Here is a 17,236-nt window from a genome sequence, read left to right on the forward strand (position 1 = left end):
AGTCAGGGAGTGAGGTGCCCTTTGTTATAGCCGTGTAAAGAGCATGACGGATCTGCAAGTAACGGAAGAGTTCTGTGTCTGCCATTTCATATTGTTGTTGTAACGCCGAAAACAGTACTACCTCTCCCTTGGTCCAGAGATCACTTATGCGCGATATGCCAATGAGATCCCATTTATCAAAACCTTTGGAAGACCTCAGTCGACCTAGTCGTTCCGAGTCCCATAGTGGGGTGGCAAGGGTTAGTCTACCCCTCCAACCCTAACTTTTCTGGAGGTTTTGTTGGTTCTTAATGTCACAGGACATTGTGTTGCACTTCTCTGTAGGATCCTTTGCACCGGACCGTACATTAAATATTTGTGTGCAATATTGTACTATGTATGTACTACAGCATTGGTGTCTCCGTTACTTTTTAGACCTGGTGAAGTCGTAAGGGTATTTCCCTACTGCGACAAGACGCGTTGGTATATGGCTAAAGAGTGAATAAAAGAACACATAAAGGAGAAAGAATACATTTGTCCTTGGAGAGCTATTTTACATTTAAAATTGTTCAATATTATTTCTTTGATTGCAAAAGTGTGTGCTTCGAACCGTGTAAATTGTTTTGTTTCAATCTTTGAATGATAATTGGGGAAGCAGGGTGTATCTCCCCCTTCAAATTGGGGGTGGGGGCGAAAGAGTTGTTTCTAACAAAAAGCAGTCTGTGGCCTATAGATTGGGAGCCCCACTCTTGTTTGATTTACCTCGTGGCAACATACTAGAAATGGGGATCACACAATCCCACTGTAAGCTCCGCTGCACCATCAAGTAAGACAGGACTTGACCATATCCATGGTACTATTGTAGAAAGCAAGCAAAATGAACAGGGTGCGATTCAGTCTCCCTCCTATTTTGACTAGGGATGAGTAGATGGAGTCTTGGGTAGGAGAATAGGGTGCATGAAGATGTTGAGTAGGTTTAGTTTCATTTAGCTTTGTAATGTGGCGCCTAGGGAGAGGTGCGACTCACTTTATTTCCACAGGTCTGGGACGAGGTACCACTGAGAAGGTAACAAATATTATATATGCAGTTGCACCTGTTAGTTTAAATCGTTCATAACATACATTTTTTTTTAGTAAAGGATTCTAAGACTTTTATTAATCAGAGTAAACATTGGTCATGTGGCTTATTTACATCATTGAGATAGTTAATAGTTCTTAAGAATTGACGTGAATGGGATGCAGATTTAATTTTGACAATATGTTAATTTGTTACCGTTGTGCCAAACATAGTTTTACGACTGGAAGAAACTACAGCCTAGTAGTACCTTCATAAGTAACAAACAAATGTAACTTGTTTGTAATTACTAATAAAGAGTGCATGCTGCAAGTTACAAATACTATGCGTGACACTCCTTTTTTCATCATGTGCAGATTAGGAGCCGAAGTAACCAAAATGGAACAGCGTTGGTGCAATTTTGTACCGTAATTTTCAAATCATAGATTCCACATACACTCGTACAATCTTACTCCAACATCTGCACTAACATTAGAATGACATTAATTAGACTGGAGGGCTGACGTAAAATATATTTTTGCACTGGTCATTTGGTGCAAATGCCGTTTTTGGCACTACAGACTGAGAAAATTGCACAGCTGTAGTGAAACATTTACGCAATCTTGAAATGATGGTGCAAAATTAAATACTATAAACTGCCCTCTTTCATGTCCTGGGACAACTGTGAATTACTTGTTGTTTCGTTTTCAGCAATGACTAGGCAGAAAATCATTTAAATATTAGAGATCTTTAAAAAAGAGCAATTGACATTAGAACCAATCCATTAAACAGTAAATAAACTCTTAATATATACATTCTACGTAGAATTTATTTCCATTCATAGACACTGCAAGTTATACACAATCACAGACAGGTTAGTTTCCAATGTCCAGTACTTACTTTCAGTGAAAACTGCTATGTTATTGAGAAAGACTGCTGAATTTATTTGTACAGGTAATATACATATGGCAGATAAATATCAACCAACAGGTTTCAACTATCATAAAGGTACAAATTTCTGTAATATAAATTAATTGCCATTAGAAAAAGGCAACTGAGTTAGCTGATATGGTACAAAAACCTGTAACTTCTATAAATACAGTGAAATGCACTAAGCTAAGTAAAATAGTACATGATAGGTCATACATATCTCTGGAAAACACAACCGAGGACATGTGGCACATTATACAGCAAGAAAGGATATCAAGAAACACCACTAAGACATTTCGAAATACTTTCAAGTTGGAGGCATAGAACATACAGTAATATGTGATAAAGCAGCAAGGCCAGCCCAGACTGGCAGACAAAAGGGGGAGGGCAGTTGCTGACAGTCATAAAGTATTAGGCCTCAGACAGCAGCTTGTCAGAAACAGCTGTTGCCAAGTACTGATTGATTGTGTTTTCACTCTGGCTGGAGAAGTGTCGCAGACAGCCACCGGTCTGAGGCACAGCGCCGGGGCGGACGCATGCGCACATAGAATGCACACACAAAGTCACTTAACAGATGTCTAAGCTGCATTAACCCTCAGTGTCTTTAAAAAAAAAAAAAGACAATATTTCGTGTGGTGCAAACCTCACGAAAAGGAATTTCGACCGATAAGACTGTTTTTTATCAAGATGATGAACTGGCAAAAATAAAATCATTTTCTGACTTAGCTGGTCTTCAGACTAAAAACGAGCACTGCTCGAGAAGTACGTTGCATTAAAAATCATCGAAAATCAAACGCGCAGGCAAGGACAAATTATTCTTGTGCAACACTTTGGTTAGTGTGGAAACACTAAATTCATCACTGTGCCCTTAAAAGGGGCACAAATGCTGAACCCTAACTTTGTTTGTGATCATGATCTTCTTGAACAATTTTCACCCAATCGCCTTCCGTATTTTGAGAATATGTATTCTTATCCCAGTCCCAATATGGTCTCCTGATAATCCATACCGTCGACACAACCTTAATAAACAAAAACAATGTTTAATAATCGTCACGAATATACAGTTTTTCTGCGCTATTCTCATAATCGTATCAAAGACTTTAAAACCCAGGCCAGAACGGGTATTTTCTTTGCGTTATAGAGAGCTATTTCAGCATACAGTTAACCTTGTGTATCCCAACCAATCACAACAGACGAGAATGACACCCACATAAGAAAAAAAAGTGGGACACATTTCTGAGCAGGTAAAGAACTGCCTCCAATGTAAATTGCGGCATCACATATCCGATTGTGAGATCATTCCTTTTATACTCAGTCCCAATACTATAACTTGAAACACGCTTTTTTGTTGAAACACCATTGGACTGATGAGGCAGGGTGCACCTGGTGCATGATTCGAGAGTCAGTTTTTTTCTGTGGACTTGTCACATTTGTATAGGTTCGAGGTCTTTCTCTTCTAGCAATTGTATAAACATCATAAAACTCTCCTTCACGGATTCCATGTCATCCATGGAGCTGGGCTGCAAAATCCACCGCTTCCCTCTTGCTAGCGGTTCCAGTTCGAAATATTTTTTGATCTGGAAAAAAAACAATACAATTATGAATACAATGTGCAAGATATCTGTTTTGTAACTGGCTGTTCTTTAATTTAAGAGGGGGATTAAACAAGCCATCTGACCAAACATCGACGGCTGTAATTGCACAATGCATGCCACACATTTTCATTTCCTTCAAGGTCTCCTTTCCCTATGTGTAGCAGGCAGGCGTACTGTCAAGTAGAAAAATCACAAGCTGTACCAGAAATCTGTAAAAGAAAATTTCAAAAAATACCAAATTTATAATCCAGACTAAAATTCAACTGTAAAAATGTGTAAGTTATTAGTCTAATACTTGATTTCCCCGACGCTTTCGATAGAAGTAAAAATGCAATTTGACCTGTCACAATACGCCCAGTTGACATGTCAAAACCCTACCTTTTAAACTTTATTAAGTACTTAATAAAGGTACTCCCAGTCACTGCTCGCTTCAAGTGGGTGCAACTGGTGCTACCGCACTGGGTTTCAATCTCTGGGGGTACACTTGGTGCTCTGACAGAAGAGGACAAAGCAGACACATTAAAGTGTGACTGGTGAAATGAGTACCCTGCATATAAGTTTGTGTATCCAACCATTTTCAGGGGATGCAATTATTGGTAAGATAATTCTACAGGTTAATGTACTTGCTGGAGGTATCTGTGTTTCGCTTAGGCACTCATAAACTTGCACAGAAGGTTAACGTGCCTGTTGCACAGCCCAACAAGTAACATGCACATCAGTGATTTGTATTTTATGTAGCTAGCTCAAAGGGTTACTCTTTTTGTCACAGAGATCCTTTTGTTACTTGCAGTTCATAAGTTACAGTACTTCTGATATACATGGCACAGTGAGCTCTAAACCGGCATCAAAGGGTGGATGCAAACTGCAAGGCACGGTTTAGGACTTTGTTTTTTTTCTCCACTATCTTTTTCTAATGTTGATCAAAATAGTTCTTTTGGGTAGAACTAATTTTTATTAATATAGACAAATGCAGCCACTATGTCATGTTTTAAATCCTGAGTTTGTGTTTCTCCAGACTCTTAACCTATAATGTCTACCACTATGGATGACATGTGAATCCTACTCCTTGTAGTTTCCTTGTCTTAGGTAACATTTTCTATACACTGATTTACACACTTGTATGATTTATTTTCTCTGTATAATGTGTGTGTGATGTAACATGCTCAGACATCCTACATTGGATGTGTAGCACTATAAAAGAAATAAACTAAATGTGAGAGAAGGGCTATGCAGAGGTGAGTGGACCATTGGAGACTGGTAGTGAGGGAATCCATGAAGAAGGGAGGGGCACCCACAAAGACTGTCACACTGGGCACAACCAAAGCACGAGTCGGGGGTACATGCGGGTACACAGCGTCTACCCACTCTTTTCACAGGGTGGACACCGTCCCCCCGCTAAGAAGTTGGGCCCCAAAAATATATGTTGAACTTGTTCCAGTGTAATTTTGAAACACCGGGAAACGTTCAGCAGCTCATGCACGTTGTCTGCTTTTGATTCCCAGCAATCATGTGCAAGCAGCGAGGGGCCTTTTTTTCACCTCCAGCTGGGCAACGATAAAGACAGAAGTTAAGGGGCCATCAGGACTCCTTTTGATCGAGTATGGGACTGGAGGTGAGAAAACAAAAGCACACAGCTTGTTATCTCTATACAGGTACTTAAGAGATGCATGCGTTTTACTTTCATGTATAGAAGTGCATGCACTGTAAGAATGTCAGGTGTGTTTGTCTGTCTCAGTATTTACACAAATAACAATTTAAACAGCACTATTTCATTTCTTTTATAGCGCAACTCATCCCAATGCAGAGTATCAGAGCACTTTACATAACATACCCATTATCCATTCCAAATAAATCATGTAATTGTGTAAATTAATGTACAAGATGTGTTACATGAGACAGTCAGGGTTACAAGGTGTAGGAGTCAAATACACTTCATAGCTCACTGTGGTCTACTAGAAGGTTTACAATTTATTAATCTGCAAGTAACACAAGGATCTCTGTGTTCATAGCAGTAATCCACTTAACTATCCACATAAGATAACAAGCCTTGGCATAGCCAATAGGTCTCACTTTTGGGACCTTATAAGTACATGAGAACTATATGGTACTAACTACTTGATTGAGGGAACAACTTTAAATTATCCAGAATGTCAAGACTATTTAAGACAAGCATTTGCAATGCAATAGGTCTCGCATTTGGGAGAGTTAGATTTAATGGCTTTGTAAATTATAATGTTTTTACCTATGTGTTTTGTTTTGTAGTGTTGTGGATGTATGTGGTGTGTGTAGTGGATTTATGTGTGTTGTATTGGAATTGTTAGTTGTTTTGTGGTGTGGAATTGTGTGTTGTTTAGTGTATTTGATAATAGAAATATGTAGCATAGTGAATAGATAGTGGCGAGAGCGGTAGAGAATAGATAGAAAAGAAGAATGACAGGGATAGGTAGTTTGTGCAGGAAGTGCTTATTGATACTGAGATAGAGGAGCAGAAATAATGTGTGAGAACGAGAGAAAGAAGGGGTGAGCAGGCCACAGAGGCCTAAAGAGGGAGCTTTGTGCATGCATTTGACATCCTAAGAAGAGCATGGGTTTGAGGGAAGTAAACTGAAAAGGCACGTAAAAAGAAACTGTGCGTCAAGACCTGAAGTTAATCAGATTAGTGAGGTGGGAAGAGTACGTGAGAGAGCAAGATAGATGAGTGAGAGAGAGAGATAGATGGAGAAGTGGAGTGGAACAGAGAGGGAGTTGGGGATGGAAGAGGTGGAGCAGTGCACAGCTTTAGAAGATATAGGAAGGTAGCACGTGTTAGTAGGCGAATATTGATGTTTTATGAATTTTGATTTTTCAATTGACATTTTTATTTGCACTGTGCTTTTTAAACATTCAATTACTAATGTAGATCACTGCAACACAGTAAGTAAAACACTTAAATATAATGAAGTTTAGTAATAAATAGGAGTCTAAGAGAGTTACTTGACAGAAACCTCACATGAAGTGAAAAATTCTAACCAATTGGCCACACACTGCTCCTCGACTCCCAGCACTAAAATCTGCACCAAAAACTATTTATATCCCCTGGGAAAGGACTCACTTCTTGTAGCCAGATAGTTACAGTGCAGTGATGTGGAAGTGGGAATGGCAAGCCCAAGTTCTTTCCTTAGTAAAGAATAACTAACTTGAAAAGGGCTATTCCAGATTTCATGTTACAGCCCAAGGACATAGGATCGCGAGGGATTCCACAGTCACAAGGCCTATCTAATGAGGTCTGGTCTGTCCACACAGGCTTAACCCCTTGTGCTCGGCTAAATCACCTTCACAACTCATACATAGACAACAGTTCGCCTTGACCGTCTATCACCCATCTCTTGAGAGGCTCCGCCTCTTGGTAAAAACGGCCCTTTTACACTCTAAAATCAAACTATTCTGACTGTCTTTGGCTATATACTAAGTTATGGAAATTGCGGATAGGTGAGTCTGGCGAGGTGGGTGAAATAGTCAAAGTAGTCCTTTAACTTGTGAATTTCATGGCAATTTGGGAACCATGTACTTACAGCTGTTCTATGATATAGCCATACCATATACTCTTAAGTGCATTATAATCCTCGCGGTTAATGCTAACTTTGGTTTGGCTTTATCAAAACATGTCGTGTAAGGTGTCATACGCTTTGGAATACTACCCCTCCCGCCAGTTCTAGCGGCGGGGGTAGCATTCCACCCTTCTAGAGGGAGAAGACATGTAGGTGTAGCTTTACCCGGTTAAAGTTAAACAGAGCCTCAGCATCACAAAATGGATGCTGCTGCCACAGGCACGAGTCTGACCTCCTGCTGCTGGGCAAAACTCCGGCAGGGGAGGCCTGGACAATAGGTTTCCATGCATAGCTCGGTTCAAACCAGTTGCTGGGGCACTCCAGCCCCAGCTCTGGCACGAAACTGGACAAAGGGAAAGGGGTGTAACCACCCCGTTCCCAGGTTCCACCCATAGGAGGGACCTAGCAGGTAATCCAGCCCCTTAGATTAGTATAAAGCTAGGAGCTGAATCTAGAGACTTTAGATTATCCTGAACTGAAACTCTGAAACGAAACTCTGGACTTTCGACATTCTACTGCAACTAGAAGACTGAAGAATCTCCCTTGTGGTCAAGGACTGACCACCCTGTGCAAACAGGCACCACCAGTAACTTGCCGGTTTGCTCTGTCGACGCTCCAGCCGGACCCCGAAGACTTAGCGACGCAGCCTCTGGACTTACAGACTACTCTGACTCAGACCCACATCCACAGCAAAGCTGAGACCCGTGGCGGACACGAGAGACGTGGGACCGGACACCCTGCAGTACCTGCCTCCTCCTGTCCCTCCTCTGAAGCCATGAGCAAGCCCATGTCTGCCCTGTCAACATATGACTTCAGTCTGTTGACATGAAGCACCCTGTGGGGGCTTCTGGGAGTCCCAAGATCAACCAAGTAGGTTACCTCTCCCTTTTGCTCAACAATTGTGTGGGGTCCAGACCATTTGTCTTGGAGTGCTGCTGGGACCACTGGCTCCAACACCCACACTTTCTGTTCAGGCTGGTACATAGTCAGCACAGCCTTGTGGTCATGCCAGGCTTTTTGAAGTTCCTGGCTAGCCTCAAGGTTTTTAGAAGCCTTTTTCATGTATTCGGCCATCCTGGAGCGGAGACCAAGTACATAGTCCACTATGTCATGCTTGTGCTTTTTGGGAGGTAACTCCCATCCTTCCTTCACAAAACACAAGGGTTCTCTTACAGGGTGCCCAAACAAAAGTTCAAAAGGGCTGTAGCCAACCCCCTTTTGTGGGACTTCTCTATAAGCGAACAAAAGGCAGGGCAGCAAGATATCCCATCTTCGCCTAAGCTTTTCAGGGAGTCCCTTGATCATGCCCTTTAAGGTCTTGTTGAATCTTTCAACTAGACCATTGCACTGTGGATGGTAGGGTGTGGTGAACTTATAGTGTACACAACACTCTTTCCTCATAGCAGTCAAATATCCAGACATAAAGTTTGCACCTCTGTCTGAGACAACCTCTTTCGGAGAGCCAATTCTTGAGAAAACTCCCAGGAGGGCTCTTGCCCCAACAGGGGCTGTTGTGGTCCTTAAGGGAATAGTATTCCCAGGTGTCTGGTGGCATGATCCACTACCCTCAGAATAAACCTGTGCCCAGATGCTGTTTGGGGATCCATTGGTCCAACAATGTCAATCCCAACTCTTTCAAAGGGTACCCCCACCACAGGTAGTGGTATAAGGGGGGCCTTTGTGGTGCCACCTGATTTGCCACCGGCTTGGCAGGTGACACAGGAGCGACAACACTCTTTGGTATCTTCTGACATGTGTGGCCAGTGTAAGTGAGGGACAAGCCTGTCCAAAGTCTTGTTCTGGCCAAGATGTCCTGCTAAGGGAATATCATGGGCTAAGGTAAGAAGGAAGCCCCTAAATGTCAAAGGTATGACCAACCTCCTGGAAGCACCAGGCTTGGGGTCTCTAGCCTCAGAATAAAGGAGCCCTTCATCTCGATACACCTTATGGGTACCTGTAGCATTCCCAGCAGCCTCAGCAGCAGCTTGCTGTCTGAGGGGTTCAAGAGAGGGGCAATCTAATTGCGCCTGCCCCAGGTCTGCCCTTGAAGGTCCCCCTGTCCCAAGAAACTCAACCTGATCAGGTTCAAGCTCTTCTAGGACAGTTCCTTCTTGGGTCTCACACTCAGCTTCCTGAGAAGACCAATCCTCCACCTGAGGCAAGGGGGAAGGCACTGCCTTAACCCTTTTACTCTTTCTCTTGGAAGGCATCTGGTCCATAGTTTCAGGATCCAGGGCCTGTTCAGTTTGACACATTTTGGCCTGTGACCTGGTCACAGCAAGAACATGTGCTGATATGTCCAGCATCTCTGCATGAGTCCTATACTCTACTTCAGACCAGGCTGAAGCTTCTAGATCATTGCCCAACACACATTCTACAGGGGGTCTGAACTTACAATAACCTTCTTGAGGCCAGTTACCCACCCCCAGGAGTAATTAACAATTGCCATACTATGGGTGGTAGTGACATTGCTAGCATTGGTCACTAGGTAATTATCACCTAGGATGATCTGTCCAGTGTCCACAAAGTTAGGCGTCACCATGGTGACACTGGCACATGTGTCCCTGTAGGCCTGAGCCACTTTATTATTAATTAAAGTGTCTGTCTGTACTTGCCCAGGTTACTGGGGGCTCACAGTAGAGGACATAGACTTGTCCACATCACAGACAAGGACAGCTTGAGTTGGTACTCTGACTAGGCCAGAGTCCATCTCAGTTCCCAGGGTTAACCCTACTACACCCTTCTGTTGAGAACCACCACTATTAGCTGTACTAGGGGCAACAGTTGCCTTAGGGGCAATGGTGGCTGGAGCTGCCTCCTTTTTGGTGCAATCACTGGTCCAGTGAGTATTACTTTTACAGATGTTGCACCAAGGTTTTCTTTGGCCTTCTTTCTTCTTGGATTTCTTGGAACCCCCCTCAGTAGAAGCGTTTTGGGGACCTGTTGAAGACTTCTGGTCTTTTACTTTCTGATCCCCACCCTTTTGGTCTGGCGTCTTCTGATCATCACCTTGGTTCTGGTTTTTCTGCTTCACCCTGGTTCTGACCCATTTGTCTGCCTTCTTTCTCACTTCTTGGGAAGAGGTCAGATCAGAGTCAATCAGGTGCTGATGCAACAACTGGTTCTGACAATTATTAAGTATTTGTTCTCTCATGATCAAATTATACAATCCTGTATAGTCCTTAACTTTACTGCCCAGCAACCAGCCTTCCAGAGCCTTAGTGGCACAATCTACAAAATCAGTCCAGTCCTGAGTCTGTGTCTTCTGGGTATCACTGAATAGCAACCTATACTGTTCAGTGGGTAGGCCAAACCCATCAATCAGAGCACTCTTCAAGACTGTGTAGTTGTTGGCATCCTCATCACTGACTGTGAGGAGCTTGTCTCTACCGTTTTCTGAAAAGGAGAGCCATAACATTGCTGCCCACTGACTTTGGGGTACCTGCTGTACTTTGCAAGCCCTCTCCAAAGCAGTTATACACTTGTGGATGTCATCCCCTATCTTTTAGGGTTGGACAATCTTACTTAGGTTTCTAGTATCATAGGACCTATCCTTATCCTTAGGGATATTGCTGCCACCAGTGGGTTCTAACCCACTTAACTTTTGCTCTCTTGCAAGAGCAAGTCTCTCTTTGGCTAGGGCAAGCTCTTGCCTCTCAATCCTCAGATTGACTTCTTTCATTCTGGCCTGATGTTCTCTTATCTCAGGGGAAGACATTCTCCTGATAGCATCTGACCCTTGTGAGACACCAGAGTGCTGAGATTCTCTGGATAGGGATCTCCTCCGTCTGTGCTCAGAGTTAAGCCTGCTTGGAGGTCTGTAAGGTACTATGCCCTCTCCAGTCCCATGTAGGCTTAGGTTGGCCTGGCTAAGTACTCCCACTTGGACCTGCCCATTGTCATCCTCCTCAGAGTCCTCCTCTACTTCACTCTCATCAATTAGATTGTGATCAGGGGAACCTCTGCTGAGGGCTGACCCTCTTCTGCATTGCCTGTAGGACCTAGGTTAGAGGCTTTCTTAGCATCATATTCTTCCATGAGTTCTATCAGGTGCTTGAGGGTAGGGTTTGAACCTGTTTTAACCTCCTAGTTGTGCACAAGTGCCTCAAATCATGGACGGTTAGGGTATCATATCTGGAAGGTATCCTGGAAGGATCTACCTCCACTGGGAGAGATCCACTTGGTTCTGCTCTCAGAGACATGATCTAGTGAGGTGTGGTGTGTGCACCTACCTACACTAAGGGTTATCTACTAAACCTCTTTAGGAGTTGTAGTCAGGGTGTGCTAGGCCCTTTGCTCTACAACAACTAAGTTCAGTAGAACTTAAGTATTTAAGACCTGATTTATATGTACCTCTAGGTACCTTAATGTGATCTTTCAAATGATATCTCAAGATATTATGATAAAACAATCAGCAAGCTCTTATCCCAACCGCTGCACACCAATGTGAGAAGTTGGCCTGGTATATGATGTTCACTTTTTTAGTAAGCACCTTGCACCAGTCCAAACAACCCTTATGGTGATGGTTGCAAAGTCAACCTTATAGACCAGCTATCCTAGTGGAAGCATGGACAAAGCCGTCTTAGGCTAACACTCCAGAGAGCATGTGAAGCCAATTGTTTTACCAATAACAATCCCTTGAATACCAAATGAAAGGACACCACACAAGGTATATATCAAATATATATGTATTTATTACTAACACAACCCCTCTGCACTCTTTATGAGGTCAGAGTTTGAGATACAGCACAAGTTACTCAATAAGCATACTATAAGTTGCACAAATACAATTCTGCCCTAGGGGCCTCGCGAACCATATACTAAAGAAGTGGTATAAGAACCACTTCTGGAAAGGTGAGTAGGCCTAGGGCCTAGGAAATCGCTGGGGCTACACTAATCAACCAAAGGACTGGAAGTAGGAGACCCACAGGATGCGTGTGCAGTGTCTAAACACACACGCGTGTTACCATACACTTTCAATGGGAACGTAAAGTTTACAAAGTAGTTGATTTCGGACACTTCCGGGTGGACTACGGGAAAACCCAGTTAAACTAGGACACTTGGATAGTTGTTACCCAGGGGAGTATTGGAGTACTCAATTTACCTCACCCAGGGAAGCCGGGTGCATAGGTGTTCTTTTGTGTCGGGTTTTGTCGTCGAATCCTATGAGGAGCTGCAAGAAGATGCTCCAGGCGACCAGGAGGAAGATGTCCGGGTGGATCCAAGGGTGGATCGGAGAAGTGAAGTACCTGATAGCAAAAGGGACAGAGTCTGGGTCACTAGCCAGTGACCAGGAAGGAACCAGGCGATGTTAAGATGCAATCAGGTGATGAGGTGAAGCTTGAATCTGCAGCCACGTGGACCAGGAGGCGTTGACGACGACCAGGAGCTGGATACGGACTGTCCCACGAAGGATCTCGCTGTTGGCGGTGTCGGCTTCCGGATCTGAGTCAACAAGCCTTGGCAAAGGTAACCCACGCAGGAAGTAAAGATCGGCTTCTGTTCAGACCAGCAAGGTCTGGGGAGCTTCCCCTTTACAGGAAAGCAGGAGCAAGCCCAGAGCAACCAGGCAAGCGATTCAAAAGGATGCCTTCAGGAGGGCCACTAGCCAACGGGCTAGCAACCGCAAAGACGCGTCGAGGAGAAATGCAGGCACAGGCCCCATGCGGCACTCGTGGAGTGTGGAGGGCTGAGCATCGGTGCACTTACTGCTTGGGGTTGGGGCTTCTCAAACCCCAATGCACAACTTCGAAGACGCCCCAGAAGCTGCACAGTTAGCAAAAAGCAGGTACTGCAGAGTGTCCGGTCCCACGTCTCTCATGTCCGCCACGGGTCTCCACTTTGCTGCGGATGTGGGTCGGAGTCAGAGAAGTCTGGAAGTCCAGATGCTGCATCGCTAAGTCTTTGAGTTCCGGGTGGAGCATCGACAAAGCAAACATGCAAGTTACTGGTGGTGCATGTTTGCACAGGGTGGTCACTCCTTGATCACAAGGGAGACTTTTCAGTCTTCTAGTTGCAGTAGAATGTCGAAGGTCCAGAGTTTCGTTTCAGAGTTTCAGCTCAGGATAATCTAAAGTTTCTAGACTCAGCTCCTAGCTTTATACTAATCTAAGGGGCTGGATTACCTGCTAGGTCCCTCCTATGGGTGGAACCTGGGAAGGGGGTGGTTACACCCGATTCCCTTTGTCCAGTTTCGCGCCAGAGCTGGGGCTGGAGTGCCCCAGCAACTGGTTTGAACCGGGCTATGCATGGAGCACCTTGTGTGCCCCAGGCAGTGTCTCATTTCATTCAACCCACCCTGCCCCAATACACTACAGGCTGTCTGGGGAGGTGCCAGCACCTCCCAAGACAGGAAACCTATTGTCCAGGCCTCCCCTGCCGGAGTTTCATCCAGCAGCAGGAGGTCAGACTCGTGTCTGTGGCAGCAGCATCCATTTTGTGATGCTGAGGCTCTGTTTAACTTTAACCGGGTAAAGCTACAACTACATGTCTTCTCCCTCTGGAAGGGTGGAATGCTACCCCGCAGCCAGAACTGGCAGGGGGGGGGGTAGTATTCCAAAGCGTATGACACCTTACAAAGTTAGCATTAACCCCGAGGATTATAATGCACTTAAGAGTATATGATATGGCTATATCATAGAACAGCTATAAGGACATGGTTCGTAAAGCTGCAGTCAGGCTCAGCTCATGCTAGAGCAACATCTCACATAAAACCAAGCACTCTGCCTCCAGGATTGTTAAGGCCTGCCATAGGAGTGACTTATAAGTATATATGTGTCTATATATAATGGTAGGTATAGGAATACTATACCTAAGCAAGGGGTGATTACACAACCTTGCCCCAGCTGACTGATCAGCCAGTTGTGTCAGTTTGGATGGCCAGCCAGGGGTGGTATAATACATGATGCAGCACCTGGTAGGCCTTGGATGCACCTATGTCCTGGGTACCTATGGTACACTATACAGGTGCTCACAAAGGTGACCCAATACCCAATTGGATATGTACCTAAAGTACATGGCATGAATTTAGAGAGAGAACAGCTGGGCTGTGGGTCTGATTAGCAGGCCCAGAGCCACACTAGAGTCGAAAAACCAGTGAATCAGGGCAAAAAGTGGGGGTGAACATAGGAAGCAGACCCTACTCTCCTACAATATTAACAACATAAGAACAGGCTGACACTGCTGCAATGAAACAAAGAAAAAGGTACAGGAGCAGAGGGGGGAAAGGGGATGATGTGCCTTAGGTGATTGAGTGGCAAGCAAGGGTCTTGTGGGGGATGGCGGTGGGAGCAAAGGAGGGTTGGTCAAGCCCACGATCTGCCCTAAAATCGGCATAGTTGGTTGATAGACACTGCCTTTCAGTGGTCTTTGGCCTGGGTGCTGGGTATGACGAATGCTGCTTAATTGAATGGACCACGGTTTACAGATCCTACTGAACTAGATAAACAACTCTGTCAGGGACCCACCCTACAAAAAGGAGCAAATGAAACAATGCAGGTGAAAAAGCGCCCTGGCAGTGCCAACAGATTACAGGTGCCAACCTGCACAAGCTGTTGTGGAGATTAATTTCTGCGCACATTTAGCAGAGAACCAAAAAATCAATAGTCGAAGGTGAAACGTTCCAAGCAAAAAATATTGCAAACAAAAAGTTGAATGGCTCAGGCAGAAACAAGCAAACCACTTTACAACCATACTCCTCACCTCAGACAACCTAAATAACATGGTGAAAAGCCCGTGTTGAAAATTCTTCCACTTTGAATGAAAGTCAATCACTTTTATATTTGCGCTAAACAATTGCTTAATTTACCTTTCAAGAAGCTAATAAATTAGCTGCTCTAAGCTTCAAACAGAAAACGGATCTGTCATGGTTTTAGGCGGGGTTTCACATGTGAGACTGAGGTATTCTGCTGTATAAACAGCACACCTTTGGCTGTTATGCGCACAGTGATGCAATTAGCACTGCTTGTTGGCCGCTAGCAGAGCTCGCTGGGGTATAACCTGAGCGGTGTTTAGACTTTGTCCAGGTCTGAAGGAATGCACAGAAGGAGGGTGTGGTGATGTACTGAGATCTGAACAGCCTTGAAAACAAAACAAGTCACTGGACCTGGCTTTTATCTGGTGATCACGAGATGTCTTTAGAGTAAAAATGTTTGAAGACTGTTGTTGCGAAGAGTAGAACACCATTATATTTTGTGGAGCAATTTATTTAGTTGTTACGTGCAGTGCTTTAAATGGAAATATACATTCAGGTACTCACTGTTTAGAGTACCTGGTGTTCATGAGAAGTTGTGCAGCTGCCTTTGTTTTCCTGTTTATTTACTATTGTAGCAATGGTGGCACGCCACGCTTTAGCTTTCGATGTATAAAGCTAAAGCTCTATGTGCCATTGCCACGAAAGTCAATGCAGTGTTGTTCGGGGTATGGGCATGCGCAGGAGGAACAGCAGCAATGATGGGAGGGAGTGGGTACGAGTGTTGCCATTCAAAACAATGCAATGTGTGCACGCTTTTGCCCTCAAAACCGAATCGATCACAAGAGGTCTCCTCCTATGCAGCGCATGTGCTGGACCTAGACCTAAGACCAAAAGACCTAAGACCTAAAAATCTGTGATCTGCATGTTACATGATATACTTTGCAGGAGACTTTTTTTTAAAACATATTTTATTGCATTTTCAGTTGGCATATGTTATAACATACACATATCAGAGCATTACTTCCAGTGAGGTAATTTCCTGTGATGCCACGTAGAATGTCACGCGTCGTGATGTCATGTGCTTTGATAGAAAGCGTCATGATATCACTTGCATACTGCCTGACTTGGTCAGTTCCCCCACTTCTTTTTTAGGACTGTACCCTGGGCACAACCAACAATAAAGTCGGCTATGCTGCTAGTGGTACTGGAACCCTTATCTTGGCTGCCTCCCAGCTCTGGCAAAGAGACCTGCATTCATGCCAGGACCCTGTCCCCATTTCTTTTCAAACAAGAAAGCGAAGGAAGACTGGGTCTCAGATTCATCCATTCCAGACCCTTCCATCCTTGTTTTACTTGGCACTTACACATGAAGGTCTCTGTCCCACCCCTCGGTCTAGGTCCACTCTCTCCCCGCAGCTCCGCTGTGCCATCTCTTGCCTCCAGACCCCGACATCCTCCTTGGGAGGTTTGAGGCTGCTGCCTGCTCCAACTGGGACCAGACTGCCTGCAACAACTGTAACCTTTCTCAGCCGTTTTTTTTCTTAATTTTTTCCCTGTGTGCCTCTGTTATTGTGCCCGTCTGTGTCTTGCTCTAAATCCACCACTGTTTTTGCCGGCCTGTTACTTTTGCCGCTGCTGCCCCTGCAGCCCCTCCCCACCGGAATCCCCCCACTCCCGCCTCTCCTCCCCTACTTAATCGCGGCCACTGCGGGGATGCGCCGCCGGCACACCAAAGGCAAGCCCATCTGCGCCCAGCACCAGGAACCCTGGACCTCCCACTACCCCTCGCTATGACACCACCACCCTCCTCACACTCAACCCTGGAAGACTTAGAGAATGCCAACAGGCCTCGCCGAACATGACCCATGGCCAGTTCTTCTGCCTCTGCTGCTGCCAGACCCTCACTGCCACCCCGGCCTCCAACACCGTCGACACCAGCACCGAGTATACCCTACAATGCATCCTCCTCAACGTATGCTCAGTACACATTCACGCCATGGAAATCTGGAACCTACTCAGCTTTCTCTCAGTCGACATTGCCTTCTTCACAGAGACCTGGACCAATGCATTCCCCACCCCCAACATCAGCACCGCCATCCCAGACGGATATAAGATCCAGAGGAAAGACCACCCCAACCACCTCACCATCGCCCACAAGAGCACCCTCCGCCTCACCAACTCCAGCGAAACCTTCCCCTCTGCTGGACACCTGCACTTCCAGATCTAGACCACCCCAAAGCCACACTCCGATGAACCCTCGTCTACAGATCCTCCGGCCCCCAAACACCCTTTGCCACCACCAACACCGACTTCATCGCACCTCACGCCATCGCTCAACAAACTACATACTCATTGGAGACCTGAACTTCCACCTCAACAACCCCATCAACCTCAACTC

The 17,236-nt window shown here is 45.0% G+C and overlaps 1 protein-coding gene across 2 annotated transcripts in view; it reads right to left on the minus strand.

Moving 5' to 3' along the window:
- Window positions 1-1,844: 1,844 nt before the first annotated feature.
- Window positions 1,845-17,236, minus strand: part of ARL15 (ARF like GTPase 15) — a 1,581,679-nt gene continuing 1,566,287 nt past the window's right edge. For both annotated transcript variants that reach the window (XM_078675074.1, XM_078675073.1), the window contains one exon: window positions 1,845-3,540. In XM_078675074.1, the coding sequence (XP_078531200.1) occupies window positions 3,388-3,540 (153 nt within the window). In that variant the 3' untranslated portion in view covers window positions 1,845-3,387. The remainder of the gene's footprint in view (window positions 3,541-17,236) is intronic.

Source organism: Lissotriton helveticus, chromosome 2_1 (genome assembly GCF_964261635.1).
Source record: "Lissotriton helveticus chromosome 2_1, aLisHel1.1, whole genome shotgun sequence".
Lineage (NCBI taxonomy): Eukaryota > Metazoa > Chordata > Amphibia > Caudata > Salamandridae > Lissotriton > Lissotriton helveticus.